General features: G+C 35.8%; 1 protein-coding gene and 2 long non-coding RNA genes across 3 annotated transcripts; 1 reads left to right on the forward strand and 2 right to left on the reverse strand.

The window, feature by feature from the left end:
• The first annotated feature begins 196 nt into the window (after positions 1–196).
• Positions 197–2,228, forward strand: LOC124433974. The gene is made up of 3 exons (XR_006944663.1): positions 197–230; positions 938–1,072; positions 1,678–2,228. It is a non-coding gene; the product is annotated as an uncharacterized LOC124433974 (long non-coding RNA).
• LOC124433973 lies at positions 222–703 on the reverse strand. Its single transcript, XR_006944662.1, has 2 exons — positions 663–703; positions 222–457 (listed from the first exon to the last, which is right to left on the reverse strand). It is a non-coding gene; the product is annotated as an uncharacterized LOC124433973 (long non-coding RNA).
• Positions 2,229–2,646: 418 nt separating the features above from the next.
• Positions 2,647–4,224, reverse strand: LOC124434209. The gene is made up of 3 exons (XM_046984091.1): positions 3,681–4,224; positions 3,292–3,339; positions 2,647–2,748 (listed from the first exon to the last, which is right to left on the reverse strand). The coding sequence occupies exons 1-3, from the start codon at positions 3,936–3,938 to the stop codon at positions 2,647–2,649; spliced, it is 408 nt and encodes a 135-aa protein (XP_046840047.1). The 5' UTR covers positions 3,939–4,224.
• Between the last annotated feature and the right edge of the window lie 16,711 nt (positions 4,225–20,935).

The following is a 20,935-nucleotide window of genomic DNA, read 5'->3' on the forward strand; positions in this document are numbered from 1 at the left end:
CGGCAAAAGCCTTGACATAATAATCGCTATAAGTACAATATGTTTCTTGTATAAAATTTCATAACACAAATCAACACAAAGTATACAACTGGCGCATTGGCTTTTACAAAATATGCGGTCTTTTTATAACGAATTTTACTGCAAACGCGCATTGTGGTATATTCTTTGTTATTGAGCTTGCTTGTAATATGTTCTAAAGATATTGATGATGCTCAAAAGTATTCTAATCGGTAAGTCGTTTTTATTCGGCACTTTTAAATCTTACAATTTATGTTTTGTATTATTAATTTATTATACAATTGTCATGTCTGATTATGGGTAACAAAAGTACTCTGTCAGAGTTTGTCCAAAGTCAACATTCAGACAACTTGCATGAAAGTACTGCCCACATGAATCACATCCCAACCAGTCTTCACCATCATCTATCTTGCAAATCTTGCATACCAAACTATTTCTCCTAATAAAATAAATTTTCACATTTTACTTATGGTATAGTAAACAAGCACACAATTTATAACATTACAAATGTCAGATTGATTTTATGGATAATTCCAACAAATAAATCGACTTTTAATGTTTTTGTCTAGTTTAATGTTTTGTCAATTAAATAAAATCTATAATTTTTATTAAAATATTTAAAAAATATAATTTTTTGTTATTACTCATAAATGTCATCATGGCAAGAACCCATAATCGTTGATCCGCATTGCCTCACTTTTCTCATGTGTCAAACTTTGCATTTATGTCAAGATTTTGACTCAGATATTCAACAAACTGAAATGAAAAAATAAAATAGATTTTTTAAATTGTTATTTCTTAGAACACAATGTCAAAACAACTAACAGGCAAATAATTATTCCACAGTTAAACCCATCCTCTTGCACATAGTGTGAAGGCTGAATAATAGACCAAGTTGATGTGTTCCACCCACTTTTAGATCAACAAGGGCACTTTATAAACAAAGGGATTATATTATCAACTGCACTATATCAATGTTGCTGTGTGTATTCAAGACATTGAAGTGATTCATTGAATTGGAATTTCAAATACTGGTATTTGTCAAGGAAGTAATGTATGTATACTTACCAAATGCTTTTGATAAACTGTGAAAGTTCAACTCTTGTTGCTTAGCTGATAACTTCTTCTACATGACCTTCCATAGGATCAAGGTAGTATCATACTTTTGTTTTTCCATCATTACCTTTAAAAGTGACAATATTGAAAATAATAAAATTTGTTGCCTTGTCTTAGCTATGTTGTATCCATATTGTATTTACCAAAAGTGTCCAATGGCTCCCAGACATATTGAGAAAATATTATTGTGTCAATCGGCGTGTACTAGATCCTCGTTGCACCAACTGACATACATATGATTCTGCTGGTAGGACACCAGGATATTCACATGAAAGTTTCCATAAGAAAGCATTGATAACCTATAACAATCAGGCTCAATTACCACATCATTTGTCTCTGATGCATGATAATCATATGTGAGCTGTAGAGTGTTTAATCTTGACTTACTGTATCACTAAGCCATCCAGGTGCCAATTTATTTTCAATTAGTGTGGCAGCATATTTAGTCATCTCATTTGGTGGAATGAGGGTCCATAAATCCTGAAGAGTCACTTTGTTTGGTCCAAATTCTAGCATTTGATCACCTAACTTAATTCCATTTAGAGAGGCATTCAGTAAGCGATCCAGTGGATTTGCCTTGTGCTCAGCTGAGACCAGAGGCCGCGGAAGCGGGGGGGGCATTGGGGGCAAGTGCCCCCCACTTTTTACAACAGGGAAAAATTTGCCCTTTTTCTGGAATGAAAGTGCCCTTTTTCATGGTGTAGAAATGCCCTTGTTTTAGGTAAAATTGGACTGAAGAAGTTTTTCTTAGATAAAAGTAGCCCCGAGAGTAGAACAAAGTCTGTCGGCATCATGCGAAATCAGCTATAGCTTAGTTTTTTATCTTGATTACCCAGATGGATCAAAAATCGCGTTTGTTGATTGGGGTTGTCTTCGTAGACGTCCGCCCAGTAACTTAATTAACCAATGAGAAGTCGCAATTTATGATCCACATGAGACTATAAATTCTACGGCAACGCATTGCTCCCGTCGTATTGTCTTTCAGGCCATTGGTCCTACAAAACTGTTGACAATTCATGATCATAATAATTGAAAATTTTGCGGTTTAAATCACTTTTAATCAAAATCATCATGCCTAGAGCTGCTAGGTGAAACGAGAAAAGGAAAAAGAGCTTGTAGAAACAGCTAAAAGGTTGCGAAAACTGACGAGTTTTTAGTAGTGCTCCAGCAGAGAATGTTATTGACCAAAACATCGACTCTAGGTCTAGTTTGACTGCCGTCAGCACAGAAACTCCATCAACGTATTTATCTCCTCATTCTCATTCCAAACCAAAATTCGGCAATTCTGAGTTTATATCGTCTTTAGAGATACTAGTCGCGCCGCCGACCGAGCCAGTTCACACACTTCTCAAACCTAACATATGCGTCTTTGACAAGTTCCAGACTACCTATTGGTAGGACCTATGCAAATTGAGTCAACGGAATGTTTGCTGGGACTCGATTGTAAGAATTTGTGCTGTACAGGCCGGCCAGCCTTACCATCCCTACACTAGAAGAAATAAAGCACACGTCTTACTTTGATTTACTTTGTTGCTCAATGAGCGCAGCCTCTGGAGAACTTTTTACCCAGCGGCTTGTCAAGACACATCTCAGGAGCACAATGACGGCAGCACGCTACAATAATCTTATTGTTATGGATGTAAACAAGGCCAGAACTGACGAACTGGACTTACGTTTAATAGCTAAGGACTTTGTTCTGAAAAACGAACGTAGGGTTAGATTTTTGGGAAGTTTTATTGAGATCAAACTTACTTAATGAAATTGTTCATGTAGTCATCTTAGTTTGTTAGCACGCACGCCAAGCATAGTGAATACGCATAGCATTTTAAGAATGTTTACCAATATTTTGCAGACTTTGAAACTTATCATGATTCATGAAACAATGCATATCTGTAATATGCTAAAACAGTAAGCTGCAAGCTCGCCGGTCAGTGCCACTTTTTGAGGATACTTCCGCGGCCCCTGGCTGAGACGTCAACACTACAGTTGCCATTTAGGAAAAAGTGGACTATGTGTAATGGTATAGTCCTACTCATATTAAATAATTACTACATAGTAAATATAAATACTACCTGAAATGTTACTACCCCTCATCATTGCACAAATATTTTTGGAAAATTTTCTCCATTCAATATTTCTATTGCTATGTGTTTGCACCTGCTTGAATTTCTTTTCATTCTCCTGGTTTTGCACATTAGTGGACACCTATGAAAATAAAAGACTACTTTCAGAAAATACTCGTGACGAGATGTAATCTAAAGAATTACGAACAACTTTTTCAAACGTTGTTTTCGAGTATGGCAAAAATGAGTGCGATTTAGAAGACAAAAACCCACAATTTGGTGATGCCCTTCGTATCGTATATCTAATGGCTGGTGAAAATTAATTTTGAAACAATACTTTAATAAGATATTGGAAAGTAAGATAAGTGCTTTTGTGTTTTTACTCTTTTCGGACGGATAAGAAATTTTTTAAACATAAAAGTAATCATTTGAGAGAAGCTTTTTTGAGAAATGACAAGAAAGCAATTCAATAACTTGTCTTACTTGTGCCATTTCATCGCCCACATTAGTAAGATCTATTGTAAATGGTGTAGACTTTTTTGTCTTGCGTCGTCTGGGAGGTAGGGCCTTATGAAAGATTTGATGGTATTTTGTCTCAGTAACCTTTAACTTTTTCACAGGACTCAATCGAAGAGGCAAACCATTTTCTGTGGGAAAGTTTTGTTCAAGAAACTGTTTCAAGCTTTCAGCTTTTTGCACTGCTTCTTGTAGAGTGGTCTCGTTGTCGATCAGGAAGGTCATACTGTGTATTTGGCCCAGTTGTTCTTGCAAGATCTTTCTGAGCCTTTTGGAACTTTTGTTTGAAGTAGTTTCAAACTTAACTGTTTCTTCGTGGGGTGTGTCGTGGATATATTTTTTGTTATCAGAAGACAACGATTCGTGCAAAACAACGTCTCTTTTGATGGTGCTCCATGATGACGTATTGGCTTCCTCTAGTTCTTCTGGCGTAGTATCTTGTGGCAATCCAAGAGGTTCATTGTCGAGAGTGATGAAAACGCTATTTCGGTAGTCTTCTGGAAGACTTTCGAAATCCTGTCATAGAAAGAAAAACTGCGAAAAAATGTTTGCAAGGGAAATGGGTAGTGTGCCATATGTTGCAGGTACAACTTGGTTCTCGGAAGTCTATGAAATGTTTCTTTCCAACATTGCTCTCGCTCTTGACATTGAACGTGCCCTTCTTTAAATTAACCGGAGTTATGTCGTCCTGTTTGAAAATGGCTGAAGCGTATCGATTTTTAAGGCAACAAAAAGTGCGGAGGTCTGTTGTTGCAAGTATTCTGGGATTGATGGGTTGTCGCTTGCAGTAGGCGCTGCTCAGTCGCAGGTTTGCATCCAAATAGTGCTGAAGAACATCGGGAATGAAAGATTCAACCAACATCACCGCAATACCATACACAGATTTGTCAATACTTTGGGGTAAGTATTCGTATTTAAAGACTCAACGCCATTATTAGTATTAACAATGTTGGTGACTGCTGTTTTCGAAAGCGTGTGCCCATCTGACAGCGCAAAGAAAACCACGCTGTCAACATATTCTCTCATCTTGCTGCATTCTTTATACACTTTGGACTCTCGAAATCTTTTACTGCCTTGTCGTTACTCCTGTTTGGTACTGGCATTAGCAATCTTTTCATTTGCAGAAGGAAGTGTTGTTGCTGTTCATATGACAATCCATTCTTGCTTGCTGGTACTGTTTAGCGCTTGCAGCCTGTGAAAGTCGCAAACATAAACCTGTACATCGGGAAAACTTTCTATCGCGCCTATTTCTGCTAATGAGTAATCCACCATAAAATATTTTGGTTCCATGCTGGATTCCATCCTTTTATAATAGCCAGAGCCTCTTCTATGGCTTCTTCGGTCTCCGTCTGGCACATAAATTCAGCCACAACTTTGTAGCCAACGTTTGAATGAACGCACACAAAGAAAAGCGGTATTGCGTACTTCGTTGTTTTGTATGTGGCGTCCATGAGACACAATTGTCCGCCATAACGAATCAACATTCGTTGTTGCCAATGCTCTTGATGCACAAACAAAAACTTTTTATCCTCCTTTGGAGGAATATCGTTTCTGGAAGCGTTATCTCTTGTGCGGTAGAAAACTTGCTGCTTGGAGAATTCTGTTTCAGGTTTCTACCTTCCTGCGCAGGGACTCTTGATCGTCTTTGCAGTCCTTAAGGGACTCTATTGCTTTTGCTACGTGGTTTCGAATATCCTTTTATTTGGATAGTACCGTTTATTTGTCTTGCGCGGTAGCCTTTTGTCCGTCTTGTGGAAATAAAGTCTCTTCAACGTATTGATCAAGACACCTTTTGACTTCTGTGATTTTAATTACATTGCGTTTTACCAAACTATAAACTTTGTGACCAGTCGGTAATCCATTCGCTGCCCAACTGTTGCCGTGGCACCAATGGCGTGACTTGAATGAGCACTACTAAGAGGTATTTTTAGGTAAAATCGACTGCTGGCGCGAATTTGTGAGGAGGAATCGTTATCCATCTCTCTCTAAATACTCTCCGTTTTGCCATAACCAAGCTGTTTTCTGATGTAAATTGTTCTCGATCGATGTAGTAGTCGAGAAATACTCTGACTTGTCTTATTTGCACTTGTGCTGGACAATCCAGTTTCTACTGTTCTGTAATCGAATCCGTCCTTTTCTTCATAATCATGGTCACTTTTTACGTCGTGTCTGCGAGTGCCTCTGCTGTCCTGAAGTTTGTTAAAATAAAACAGTGTGGTGTCAAGAGACAAATTGTGCACATTTAAATCTTAATCATCATAACGAAGAAAGTACATACAAAGCGCTCCCATGTAAACAATGTCTTGTTTCGTTGCTCACAATCAAAACGGATTTCCAAAACTCAATTGGAATATTTCCTTCTTGCTTTCAAACACTGGCGGTGCTAGAAAAAATAAATGATATGTTTTTCAGCATTTTGTTTAATCTTCAGTAAACATTCTTAATAACTAAGCTATGCATAAGTGTTATATGCTAAGCTATGCATGTGTTATATAATAAAATGTATTTAAAAGTAGCCAAAATAATTGGCGAGTCATTGAACGGTTTTTCCTAATGAGTTTTTTTGCTAATATAGATAGAAATGACTGTTAGATTCGATTCTTCGCTCCATAATGGAATGTCTTTGCGATTATAAAATGTTAATTGGTCGTGCAATATTGCAAGAAAGGAGGGAATGTAGCAGGCTGTGCTGCAGTTGTCGTCGGTTGAAAATTTCTTGGTGTTTTCTCGCTTTAATTTGGGGATAAAGATGCTTGATGCAGTTGGTTGATTACCTGTAAGTGAAAACGTTTATTGCTTTGTTTTGAGTGGTTGTCAGCTTTCACAAACGAGGATAGAATCAATTACCTAAATTCAAAACCTCTTTTCACTTTTCAAATATATTAGCAGTGAAATCAATTTATCAACGTTTACGTATTACGGCCTTTGAAAGGATTAACTGTTCAACAATTACAAAAAGCAACGCTGAAAGCCGACAATGTGAAGAAATAAATTATAAAACATACTTCAAAACATGATCTATAGTAAACTGCTATATTAGCTTTATAATGACTATGAAATAATGTCAAAATATTGCTTTTAGATTTTGTTTCTTGCTATTATATTTGAAATTTTGAGTTTACATTAGTGTTTTTTCGGAATATGTTACAAATTGTTACAGTATGGTGTAACAATTGAAAACAAACTACGAGACCTGAAACTGTTCAAAGTTCTTCCATTTGCTCCACGTTCCATCAATGTATCACCATGCAGTAATTTTCAGAATTTACACTTGCGAGTTTTCTCTAAGGAGGTTTACTTGTTTATTTGAGCATTTCTGCAGATTCACGCTGAAGAATTGTCTGCACATATACTGAGTATGAAACACGAAATTTGTTCCTTAATATATTTTAGTCTGTTGAAATGTTTTAATAATGAGCTGGAGCAAACACTCGAACGGTTTATACGTCTTTATATGAATTTCATTCCACGAGCCAGTAATGTGCCCACTATTTTTTCCTTTTGATGCGAGGTTTTATATTTTCTTAACTGGTTGAGTTAAGAATGAGACCTATAAAGCACTTAAGAAAAACACATTTTCGGTAAGAATGAAAGTGCACGCAGATATTGAACATATAAATTAAAGATAGGCTATCTACTTAAGGTGCAGTTAGGCCGAGACCGATAAAAGCGCTTGAGAAAAACGCAAGTACCTATACGTAAGAATGAAAGTGCGCGAATATTGAACATATAAATTAAAGATATTTATCTAGGTGCAGTTAAGGCGAGACCGATAAACACGAAAACGCACCATAAAGTAAGAAGAAAAGGCTGCGAATATTCAGCATAATAGTATAGGCATGAGGATAGGCCATTTCCTATGATCTGGTAGCTTCGAGATTTATCTCATACGTAAATTTAACGTCACAATGCGCGTTTTGAAGCAACATTTATTTATAAAAATGACGACAGGTTTTGAGCAGAATAATTAGGTTTGAGAATACTTTTGAGCATAATATTATCTTATAGAACATAATATTACAAGCAGCTCAATAACAAAGAATAATATACTTCTGTGCGCGTTTGCAGTAACATTCGTTATAAAGACCGCATATTTTGTAAAATGAAAATGACATATAATACAATGTGGGCGCTGTGCTGTATACTTTGTGCTGTATACTTTGTTACTGATTAGAATACTTTGAGCATCATCAATATCTTTTGAACATATTACAAGCAAACTCAATAACAAAGAATAATATACTTCACAATGCGCGTTCGCAGTAACATTCATTATAAAAGACCGCATATTTTGTAAAAGCCAAATGAACATATAATACAATGGGCGTAATGCTGTGTATACTTTGTGCTGTATACTGTTACCGATTAGTTTACTTTTGAGCATCATCACTATCTTTTAGAACATATTACAAGCAAGCTCAATAACAAAGAATAATATACTTCACAATGCGCGTTTGCAGTAACATCGTGTAAAAAGACCGCATATTTTGTAAATAATGTGGGCGCTGTGCTGTATACTTTGTGTTGATTTGTGTTATGAAATTTTATACAAGATTATAATTGTGCCATGGGTTATTATGTCAAGGCTTTTGCCGCTGACCAGGAATTTAATAGGCGCGTCCCCGATCATCGCCCGGGTTATAGCATTCCCTATTATATAGTTTCACTTTACTGAAGTAGGAACCAAAATGGCGGCTCCGCGCTCGCCCCAGACCGTTGGTCCCAACGCTTATACTATAAGAGGGAGCTCTGATACCCTTTTAAGATTTGAGAAACTAACATTTGATTGCAGGTAGCTGTTTACTTAATCTGTGATTATAGAGTCTTCTGATCCTTGAAGCTTTTTCATTTTGACAATTTGTTTGGATGGTGGTAAACCTGAGTATTTCCTTACATTGAAATGTTGTCCCATGTCACATATTTATCTCCTTTTCTAACTGAACACCTCATGTAAGATGTAAAGGTGTGTTAATCTCCGCTCATACCAGATTGTTTGCCATAAATTCCAAGGGCTATTGATGTATGAAGCGTTTTCTATAAAGTAAAATCATATGGCTTCACCAATGAATAAACTTGAAAATTTGGCAAAACAGCAAAGTATTTTCATGATCACTGGTAAGTTTTTCAGATGAACATTATATTTCTAAACTAAATTATTTCAGATTTACATTTAAACGGCTTTGTCATATGAAGAATGATATTATCATAACCAGTAAGCATGACACATGAACCAATTTTCACATTCATGTAATTATATAATTAAATATTTGGTTACAATCTGTTTGTATTTACAAATACAATGCTGCTAGTGATTTTATATGCACACCTTGCATCATACTTACAGGAGATAATAGTTCAGTAAAATGCCACAATAAACATTTATGGCGTTCGGCTGCCGTCATAGCACCCGTTGATAATTTTTGCTTAATCTTTGGCAGAAAAGTTTTTGAGTTTTTCTGCAAAGGTGAATTTGCTGGCACTGAGTGTGGATGGGGTAAGGGTTACAATAAACTTGCATGGTTTGAAGTCTGAGCTTTTCTATATCTATGAACTGTCAGTTAATAGTTTCCAAATTCTAACTTAACTCATTACATAGAGGTTTGAATTGGGGTCTCTAGGGGGTCTATGCCCTAGCAACTTGTTTTTAAAGATCTATATCTGTTTTTGAATAGCATTATTGCAAAATAGAATTTTATGTTCCTAGACATGCCCTGGCAAGCCATATATTTGGCATGATAATGAGCCTAAATATTTGGCAAACATTTAAGTATTGTTCACTTCTTTTTTTTTTTTTTGAAAGCGTAAGCAAAATGTGTTGTTTTACTTGCAAGAACGATGCCCACAAAATACATTTTGCTCTAAAACGCTAGAAAATGGCATTTTCAAGGCTCTGAAATCCAAAAATTTCTCAGGGGAGAATGCCTCAGACCCACCAGGTCAGGATAGCCATGACGCTGCTGACTGATGTTTGAAAAATCCTAGATCCACTTCTGGTAGAGACAGCACATCTCAAAGATCTCACAAATTTAACGATAAAATTGGTTGCCATTTTGAATGACCATATTTTTGAGATAAATCATATCTTTATATCGTATCTTTTAAACGTTTCATGAAAACTGCGATGCATCGTTCGCTCATTAATCTCTAATGGTACACTACAATATTGACCTTGCTCACCAATTTTAGTGTGACTTCATGTAGCTCAGTGGTCAGAGCACTGCACCGGCACCGCAGAGGTCATAAGGTTCGAATCCGGTGAGGAGTCACTTTGTTTTGTTCTTTCAGGTCACTGAGACGATTGCTTAAATTGTCCAGCAAAGTGCGAAGATCATATCTTCATTAATCATTTAATTATATATCTGTGACAATCAATCGGTTTGACACGAAATTTGTATTCTGGCGGCGTTTGCCTTTCGACTTTGTTTCGGCGTTGAATACGTGCAGAAGTCGGCAAAAACGATATAATTTTGTTTGTCGCAGCCATTTGTTGAATTTCATCTCCAACTTCACGCTGAAGTCTGAACGTAACAATAAAATGAACGACATTCAATCAATGTTATTAGGCCGTGCCGGTGTATCAGAAGTGGTCACATTTTGTCGACATTTTATAATTTGCATGATTCAGCAATAATCGATCCCCAAGGAGCCGCAAACACGGAATACAATAACACATAGCTACGTAATTTAGCTACGTATATTGCAGCTACATCAAACGGTAAATTCACAGTGCATACAAGAATCTCAGTTTAATTGGGTTTGCCTCCTGGAAATAAATTACTACACGAACAACAAGCCATTTTATGACTTATGAAAATCATAGGCAAAACGCAGTTAAGAACAATCCTTTGGTAAATATTTACTCAGATATTTAAAGTAATAAACATTTATTTTGTACTTTTAAAGTTTTGCATTTCTTGTTTTAAGAGGGAAGAAATATGTCAAAGGGGACATGTTCCTGGACGTGTTCCTTAAACAAGTTCAATTTAAAATTTGGTTACTGATTTCGCAATCAACGTTTCAAGGCGATTCCAATGATATCAAGTCCTATTTTCTGGCATAGGCACTTCAAAGTTTTGCATTTCTTGTTTCAAATAAGAGGGATTTATGAAAGGGGTTGTTCCTTGAAATGACGAGTAGAACTTTGGCGATACATTTTCTGTGATACCAAAATACTTGGCTAAATACATTTTTGAGCCAGAGAGTGTTCTTTTCATTCGTTTTGTTTTACAAATAGTTTCATTGGTTTAACACTATGTCTTTAAGTGGATCGTGAGTTATTCAAAACATAATTAATAAGCAAAGTTTGGCTTTCTTTCTCGCCATTTATGAATCTGACTATCTGACAGGCGACTGAACAAAACCTGAAACTAAATATGTATTTGGAACTCATTAAGAACTTACTGCAGTCTTTGAATACCTTCAACTTCTTTTTCTTTCTCATTTCACTTAAATGATAATTTGTACAGAGATAATTCATAAAGAGAAATCAAGTTTGTTTTCATTCATTTTTGATATATTTCGACAAAATCATTTCTTCAATAATAAGTTACATTCGCTCGTTTTTCCATCCGTCAAAATCACACGACGGACTTCATCAAATCAAATACAACGAAATGCTAATATGTGATGAATTGCTATTTAAATTTACTAAATTAATTCAATCCAATACAAGTATATGGTGAAAATGCACGACCTGACCAACGTTCTCACAACCCTGGGCATTTCCTTCACATTCACAAGACAAGCTGCTGTGTTAACCATTACACTCAGGTCACACATGCAATCTTCGTGAATACATCGACATTTGGCGCGGTTCACACATTGATCCCAGTGCTTGTTCTCACTGATCATACGAACGACGTCGGCGACCTGTTTCATGAGAAACAATTTTTAATCATATTGTGAAGGAGAAAAGAGATCATGAATTATGTATTTGTGTTTAATCCGACCATGTGTTTGAGCACCAATTTAATTACATACAGCCAACAAGTAATGACTGTTTTAGGCAAAAAGTGTGTCATAATGGGAATGGTGTTTAGTGGAACGGGGGTCGCTAGCATCCCTCTTATCCTTGGCTTAAAGTGGTGCGGGGGTGCGTCAATTTATTTGTGAAATATTAATATACCAAGCAACTAATCAAAACCAATTGTGATTTTGCTAATGTAGCACACTACATACTTACAAACTATCTCCAAATTATGGCATGTGAGTAACAAAATTTAACAAGAAAGGGGATGGCAGGGTGACAGAGTAGCAACTAAAGTCAAATCCAAAATACAGGCAATTAACACCTTTTTTATCAAATCATAGATCCATCCCTATGAGTTACGTCCCATGAAAGGAACTTACGTCATTCACAATAGATTCATAAATTATTGACTATTTCTTCTTACAAAGAACAACCAATGGTAAAATCATAACATAAAATGAATACTGCAATTCAAAGACGAACTTCAAAGCCATTCCGTCGATGAACGAAACACGGTCAAATCAAAACAAACTACTTTGACGTCAATACAATTTTACCTCATTCATAAAACGAAAACCATGTCTTGCAAGATTGGAAAATATCGCTCCTTCATCGCACGATATCTCAAATGCACCTAGAATCAAAACGAGCATATCAATGAAATTCCAAAAATCATGTGCTCATTTACGAAAATAGTGGTTATTATTGGTAAGGTTTCCTTCCCACCTCATGTGAAATGGCCCTAAACTCTTTTGCCAAAAGTAAATCGGCTATCAAGAGCAGGGAGCGAAGCAGTAATTTGTTGGTGCGTGACCATGTGTGTCTCTGTAGTATACAGAGTCCAAAGAATTGATGGAGTGAAGGCTATAATTCTATATAATTAAATGGATATAAAATGGCTCACGGAATAGAGGCTTTAAGATGAAGTCTCGGTAAAGTCTTTCGTTGAGTGAAGCATACATACATGTGTTATTGTGCATGGGTGTAATACTAAATATTTTTCAATAAGGTAGATACATTTTCAACTTCAAATGTTCAGTGTTCACCTATTTACTCGAAGACTACCCCCGGCTGGCACGCTCATGTTGTTGTAATTATTAAGATTTTAACCAAACTTCCACTTCTGTGGGCCATCGACAAAGAGCATCTCTTAGCGTTTCCAAATCCCAAGTTTGACAGTTTCGTATAAAGTTTGACTCGCACCTTTGATCATTCGGAGCAAATGATTAATGTTATAGTATCTAGTGATATTTCGTAGTAAGGAGACGAAATCCAATGAAGAGGGAAAACATGCAGCGTAAACATTACAAAGCATAGTTCCTAAAATAAAACATTGTTTTTCGCGAACATTTCTTTTCGTCTTAAATATTTCCAAAATATCTTTTTTATTAGACTCTGAGCCAATGACCTCAGCTTTGGGGCTGGCTTTGCGAATCCAGGATACCATCTCTGAGTAAATTTGCTTGAATGCCTTGTCGTTTCTATGAATGGCACAAACTCTCGTAAAGTGCACATTAAATTTAATCTTCTACTTTCTACTTAAAATAATTGCAACATTAAAAAAACAAACTCATTGTGCGATGTAACAGCAAAACTCATCTTCAATGTAATGTTACATGTTAAGGTAACTGAAATTGACATCATTGTCATCAATTTTTACAGCCAAAAACGTTAAAAAGATGAAATTTCTCAGAAATTATGAAACATATTACATTTCAAATTCAAAAATTACTCGTGAAAGGGGCTGATTACATGAGCTCGGGAAGCCGAGATTCAGCGAAGCGATAAATAATTTTGGCAAATGGAAAAGACTATATACTTATCATCAGATTAATCATCTTGAGCATTTTCAAAATAGTTTGACTTTATAAATACGCCAAGCAATTAAAATGAAGACAAATAATTTGGCCTGATCTAAGAATTACTACAGGAATGACTTGTGACTCTTAACAAACAGTTAAAATTCTTTCGCTTCAAGTTTTGACTCTTTAATGCCTCGAATTGTGGATCGAATGCACTCGAAAGCCGAACGTTTAACTTTACATTGATCGAAAGTCAATGAGAAAGTTGCCGAAATATTTCCGATGCTTAGCCGGTAAAAGATGACTGACGTTTTTTTTGTTAAACGCAAGTACACATTTTTACGATTATCTGCAATGCGTCTAGGTTGCTACGAAACGTGGACGCGAAAAATGAAATTAATGAGATTACGGAATGACTTGAAGTGACGGACTAGTCAATTAAAGACTCAAATGACAAAATGACAAGATCATAAAGTAGAGATATTGCAGAATAGAGTCTTGAGTTGTTATTTCCTACGAGCTCGTTAAAAAATACTACACTCCCCCCTCAGATATTCTTTAAGCACACTGAGCAGCACTGTCACAGTTTTTCTCTTATCAAAAATATGCGCTCTTTATTGATGCTTTCAATCATCACATATTCAATTACTTCGATATCAATATTGATGCACTTAAAATTGAGAAAGCAGGTGACTAATTGGCATTGACCTTTACCTTTCATCAAATAATAAAAAGAAATAATTAACTGAATGATTCATTAGTTCCGTAGTAGTACGATTAATTAGTTTTAGGAATTTGATCAAATAGTTATGAAGTGGAATCTAACAGTTCTAAAGAAAGATAAAACGGTTCTATAGCATGGTCAAATAGTTCTGAGAAAATATCAAATTGTGCTGAAAGATGATCTAGTAGTTTTATATGGTAATGAAATACGTTGTTGCAAAAGTATCATGAAATAGTTCCAAAGAACGATCAAATTATTCTAAACAAGGATTATCAAGAAGTAGTTCTAATAAATGATGAAATAATTTGAAAAAGATCAAATACTTGATAGCCACACAATGCATTAATAACTATTTCTTAGCCCTCTTTCTCATTTATATTTTCAAATATTAATCGCCGTTGTGTAGCCCATACAATAAAATCAACTAAAGCTGATTGAATATGAAATTTGTTTCTATGCAGCAATGATTCAGCAGCTTCAACTCTAGTCATAAAATCAACAATACGTTTGACAACAGTGACGATTGATGCGCGGTTAAATGCTCTCGCTGTTTTTCATCAACATGCTTTTAGAACAATGACATGAATGTGATACAGTTGATATTATCAGAGGCGCGAACAAGCAGCATCTCAGCACGAATAAAAGTCGATATACAGACGTGTTCAAAGGAAAGGTGTGTCAGGGTGGAAAAAGCCCATAAAGAATCAAACAAAATCTCTGCAAACAAACAAACACACAAACAAATGTAAGCACTATTTCAGAAAACATCGGTGACGCACGATATGCAAATTATGTTAACAAAATCGGTGAACAGAGGCGTAAAGCCAATGGAGTTGGGGAGCTCAACCAAAATTTTAAATCATACGGTTATACGAGCAAAGTTTGCACATCGCAGGAAATTGTTTGAAATTTTAATAGATTAAATGCGACACAGCCCATATTTTGACTCCGTGTAATTAAAGTGTTTTTTGCAATAACTAATTTTTGCGAAAAAGGCTGTTTTTGGACTCTTAACATCAGTTCTACTATTGGTAAAAAAAACTCGCGTTTTCAAAAATTTCAGTGCCAGCCGTGTCGGGCACCGTCTAAATCAAGAATCACTAACAGATTTTGCTTTTTAGTGCGCGTCTTATTCTAAAGAATCTTTTCTAAGATCAAACTCTTTTTCCATGCACCTTGTGTGATCTTCCAAACGTACGGAGCACGATCTGTAATAACACCTTTTCACTCATATAGAATATGACCACATTTAAGAACACGTAATCGAAGCATTGTAAAAGAAACACTTGGTTGTGCTGGTATAAATATTGCTCTGAACAAGTGTACCTGTTATGCTGGTGCATGACAATTGAGAAGTTTAAAAAAATTGTTGAAAACCAAAATGAAGATAGCCATAAAAGTAAAACGACACGATGCATTTTAGCAAACCACGTGTTTAGACAAAACCAAAATTTACTTCAATTGTATTAAACATTTCTTTTCAGAAATGCTCAACTGTCATTTATCAAAACAAATACGCTATTCAGAGCAATATTTAACTGAAATATATTGGTAAAAATCACCAACAAAATTGTCGATAATGTTCTCACCCCATTTCCACAGAAACGTTCACGCTTTTAAAGAAAGACGCCTTTGTGTACTTTTCCATGTCTTCCCAATTTTATTTTTGAACGAAATCTAAGTCAAACGAAAACCTTCGCAAAGAGCTGACCGTCTTAGAAGGTGAATCTTGTCTCGCGAATAGCGTTAGTCCTACTCTGTTGTCTTGAAGAAAACTTGGGATATTTATATAATAAACGCTTTGAAATTGCGTGAGTAAATTGGCAAAGCAAATAGAAATTGATGAAAGACAGAGAAAATAGATTACGCGCGCTGAACATGCAAAAAATACGGAAAATTCACAGAAAAACGGCAAAAGTTCAACGTTTTGGGGATGAATATGGAAGACGGTCAGAAAACTTTTTCTCTTCACGCACAAAACAAATCCCACATTATTTTGAGCGTTGAAAAGTAAAAGGTGTTTGCTCGTGGAGCCACAACTATAAAGAGTGGAAGAGAAAGATTCTCTCTTCATTGGAGTTCGTGATTTCATTATAGGAAAAGCTCCGCGATCCTTAACAGTTATAAAGGCTGAAACACACTGGGCAGTCGCTTCAGTCGCGCGTCCAAAGCAATTGAGTGCGCGTCGTCAGTTTGAACGCTGAAACACACATGCAGCGACCATCGCGACATTTACCGTGGCGTCTATTGAACATGGCGGTGATTTTAGTTTGTTACAGACACAGATATCACTTAAACTTTTATTTTGGCCTTTATTATGGCTACTAATATATGAATTTTACTCAGTACAAACTAGTATGTGGAGAAAAGAGAACAAGCCAGTAAAATCACGCCAATATGATCATAGCACACACGCGTATATCGTGGATAATCTTATTCTGCATTTAGGTTGTGCATTAGGGTTCCAGTTTGTAGCTCTTATTGTCCCTATTTGATAAGTCATATAAAACTGAAAGATTCCAGTGTGAATTCACTATTTATTGCCTTCTGTTTTGGTATAATCTATAAATTTCGTATGATGCTTATGACAGGAAATATGATATGCATTTAGGAGTTAAAATGTATCTATGGGCCAATCAGTGTAAAGCGACTGAAGCGACTAAAGTCAAAAGTTCAACATGTTGAACTTTCAAAGCGACTAGCTGCGCGACGACTACGCTACTAGCTTAGTAACCACGCAAAGCGGTAGTTTTAGACGCGCGACTAAAGCGACTGCCTAGTTTGTTTCAGCCTTAATAATCTCTGCTCAGTTCACAGCATGATAAGACAGTTTATTATCTTTAGTCTGGTGTTAAATGAAGAAGTCAATCTTGTCGTATATATTTCACCAATTGGTACAATACAAAGATGAAGACATTTATAACTACAATTTTATGGTTATGTGCCTTGACGAATTATATTTACTCCCAAACATCGAGAAATCACGCAATTTCATTGGTCCAGAGTCAACTACGGGACTACAGATGCACGAATGAGCGTCACATGTATGTAGTGGGTAAACCTAAACAAAACAAATAGCAAAAATTGAATGCAATCCCTAAATTACACCGATGAAAAGCTTGAAAAAGATCTAGCTAGAACAGTAGACGCTTTAGCGAAAAAACAACAAAGCCTCTTTGCTAACGTTGGAATTAAAAAAAATAACGTTTTCTTTTCCGCCAAAATTCAAATAGTTTTAGGTTCTCATTTCATAAACAAACAGATCACATTTAGCCACTATCTGTTCTGAGTGACTGCTCATTTATAGATGCACAGCATGACGTCAAATGTGGTAAACAGAACAAAGGTCACATGCCAAGGTGAGGCATAATGTATATCGATAACTGATCTTGCAAAGGCCAAATGTAATCTATTCGTTAAACAATGAAAAACATAATTGCGACAACGACGTTGGGACAAATTATAACGTCACTTTATACCTTGCGAACGCAGACGTGTAAAAGCATGCACAATCACATATCCACAGCAAAATATTGCGGTTTTGTTTCGTTCCATCGTTAATCTGCTTTTCGTTCTCTTCACTCCACGCGTACTTATGTTGCAAACGACAGGTAAGCCTTCAAGAACTTTCCTGCAAAAATAAGCTTTTCAAAACCTTAATAAGCAAATCCAAAACCACGATCTTTAAACTGCTCACGGAAGCATAAATAGGCAAATACTGTGGCAACCTGGCTATTTCGCGTACAATATGCACATGGCAAGGTGCAGAATAATTTACAAGTAGGCCTCCAAAAGGCATTGAAACGAAACATGCAAGGCATATTCGCAACGGAAACCATCCATAATAATACAAACGTCATGTCTATAGGAGAGTTTATCCAGAAAACGAGGATACAAATTTCAGTGGTAAGCACAGGTTCGCCTATCTCATGTCTTTGGTCTATCCGACTTCCTTATATTCTGTGCAGCCATGACTGGGACCACCCAGCCGATAAACTCCAACGGAACGATGTTTTGAGGTTGTTACAATAACTATAGGGTAAATTGCGATGTAAGGAAAATAATGTTATAGAATTTCAAATGCTGTTGGATGGCCGAAAGTTTTGTTCAAAACTCACTGTAAACACAATTTTTTATCTGTTCACACAATAATTATCATACACCCTCGTAAATTAACCAGAATGTAAATATTTCACTCATTAGTTTTCTATTAAAGGTCATGTAGGCTTGAATAAAACCTGTTGAAATGCTTACGACACGAAATTTATATCAGTAATTTCATCCGTAAAATTACGTATTAACAGTTCAGCTTCAACGACATGGTTAGACATGAAAGTGGAGCGGTATGGTAAAAGATATTTTTCAAAAATCTCGGATGGCAGTCGGGTCGGTTCGGTCGGACGTGAACGCATGCTTCTTGATATGATTTACAAGACATTATTTCAATTGTATTTGAATATGAGTGAAATTTCACTTGCCAGACCATTTTTGTCTTGGCTTTTGAATACACCAATTAAACCTATTTGTACAAAATCATCAAACTGAACGATTTCTGATTTCACATTGGTAAGCTTTCTCTCGATAACATTTATCAAGCAAAACTAACCACATCTAACTTTCTGGATTACATCCATCAGTCGGACATCGAAATTTCATCGTGTCACATATGAAAAGGATACATTCGTCAAAAGAGATATATCCATATCTTCGATGTCATCTTTATGCCGAAAGAGTTCATCTTCAAAGACGTGTCTGTCAGTATATCGACGATATCTCGAGAAGAGTAACAGAAAATATCATCAATAATTATCAAACAATATCATTAATGATGACACAATATCATCAATGATGCACAATATCAATAATGATGACTGCATATTACCGGAGATGTTTCGTCAAAGTTGCAAGACAAACCAAAGGAACTGGAAGCATTGACCAATTTCTGCTGCTTTGTGTTATTACCTGGTATGTTATCAACATGTATACATTGCAATTTTGGAGCCTAAAAGAACAAGATACCTGGTTTTCATAAGCACAAAATCCTTAAATTTATAAAACAGGTAAAACTCTGTAATGAATACCAGTAGCAATTTATGTAATCACAACAGTTCTTGGTCCAGCTTTTGCAATTGAAATGTGTCTACATTTACTATTGAGTGTGAAAATTGTATTGTTATTAACTGCCCCTTGTTTGGTATAAATTTATGTCTATTTAAATGTGTTTGATTAGAAATATCTAGTTATGTGGGTTTTGCTTTATTTTATTCAATACTTCAGTTTACAAAACTTATACAACAGAGCCGTTATAGTAAAACAAGCAAGCAGTACATGCTACACCTTCTATTTATTAAGACATTATATTATTCAAATGTGATACTCACCCATGCAATTATCACAGTGACATGACACTGATCATCAATATGCCAGTTAATTAAGAAATGATAGTATCAAATGAGCTTTAAATGGAAGTTGATATTCATGGATAAGAATAAATATGTCCATTTTGCAACATTTCAGATTAAATTTAGTGTAGCTCACTATTTTTTTCTGCATTGTACCTGTAACCATCCTTATATTGCAATTTCTTATGATACTCTTCTTACATTTTGTATATGGTGCAAACCATTCCCATCCTAAGAAGGTCTTGTCTGGTGTTAGACTGTAAGAAATACTGGTGCATTCTTCTTATTGGTAAAACTAAGTCAATTGGCATGGGCCATAGCTAGAGAACTAAATTGGGAGAGGGAAGGTTTGTTTTCATTTATTTTTGAGCTTGTCTGATTTCTTTAGAAAGCCAAATCATTTTAAAAGAAATCAGTCTGACGCTAATGAATATAAGAATAAACACACCTCCCCCATTTATTGTTTTGCTATGGCTCCTGCAATTGGCTACTAAACAACTATGTTTATGAAGGCATGTCATCTTCTAATAAATGCACTGAACAAAGTTTGATGTACAGGTTTTTTATTTTCTAAATCTAGAAATTTAGTTTGTAAAGAGTTTGACAGGCTGAAGGATAATTATAGAAGATGCATTGCGAGCGACGATCAGGAACAGACGTTAGAAATTGCCAACTTGTGAATATTTCGTTGAGTTATCCTTTTTGCGTGATGTGATGACTGGACGAAAAACTGAAACCAACTTCCCAATTAAATTGCCGGAATCCTGATGTGCCTGATGTGATAACCTCCACCGATGAGGTTAGACCATTTACATCATTTTCACCAATCACTGTGGACAATTCCCATGCAAAACTAGAAATTTCAGACTCAAAACCTCTTCAAAAGACTCCGGAAAAGGCGATCAGATCAAATTGACGATCTTTTGGCCTTAAGCCTGCCAATGATATAGCATATGCTAAAAAATGGGTTCAAAATAGACAACTAACCCAGAAGACCAGGGCATTCTTTTCTGTTCCAGTTTGGTTACTACCTTTCAGGAATTTGACTGGAAGAAAAACAAATTGACTAAGATCAAAGTACTGCAAGTTCTTGCTGAGTTTGAAGATGATGACGAAATGTAACAGAATGTGTTTTCCATAAACTTTTTCAAGAAATTTATTGTTACAAATAACTTTACGTTTGCATGCGTTAACTACCGTTATGTTTAAAAACAGTGACAAAGTAATAAATGATTCTTTGATTTAGTTAATTGTCGTTTTGAAAACAATCTACTGTAGCATGTACTGCGTTCCGCTGCCAGCGTACTTGTCCTTTTAGGAAGTAG

This window comes from Xenia sp. Carnegie-2017, unplaced genomic scaffold (assembly GCF_021976095.1).
Source record: "Xenia sp. Carnegie-2017 unplaced genomic scaffold, XeniaSp_v1 HiC_scaffold_14, whole genome shotgun sequence".
NCBI lineage: Eukaryota > Metazoa > Cnidaria > Anthozoa > Malacalcyonacea > Xeniidae > Xenia > Xenia sp. Carnegie-2017.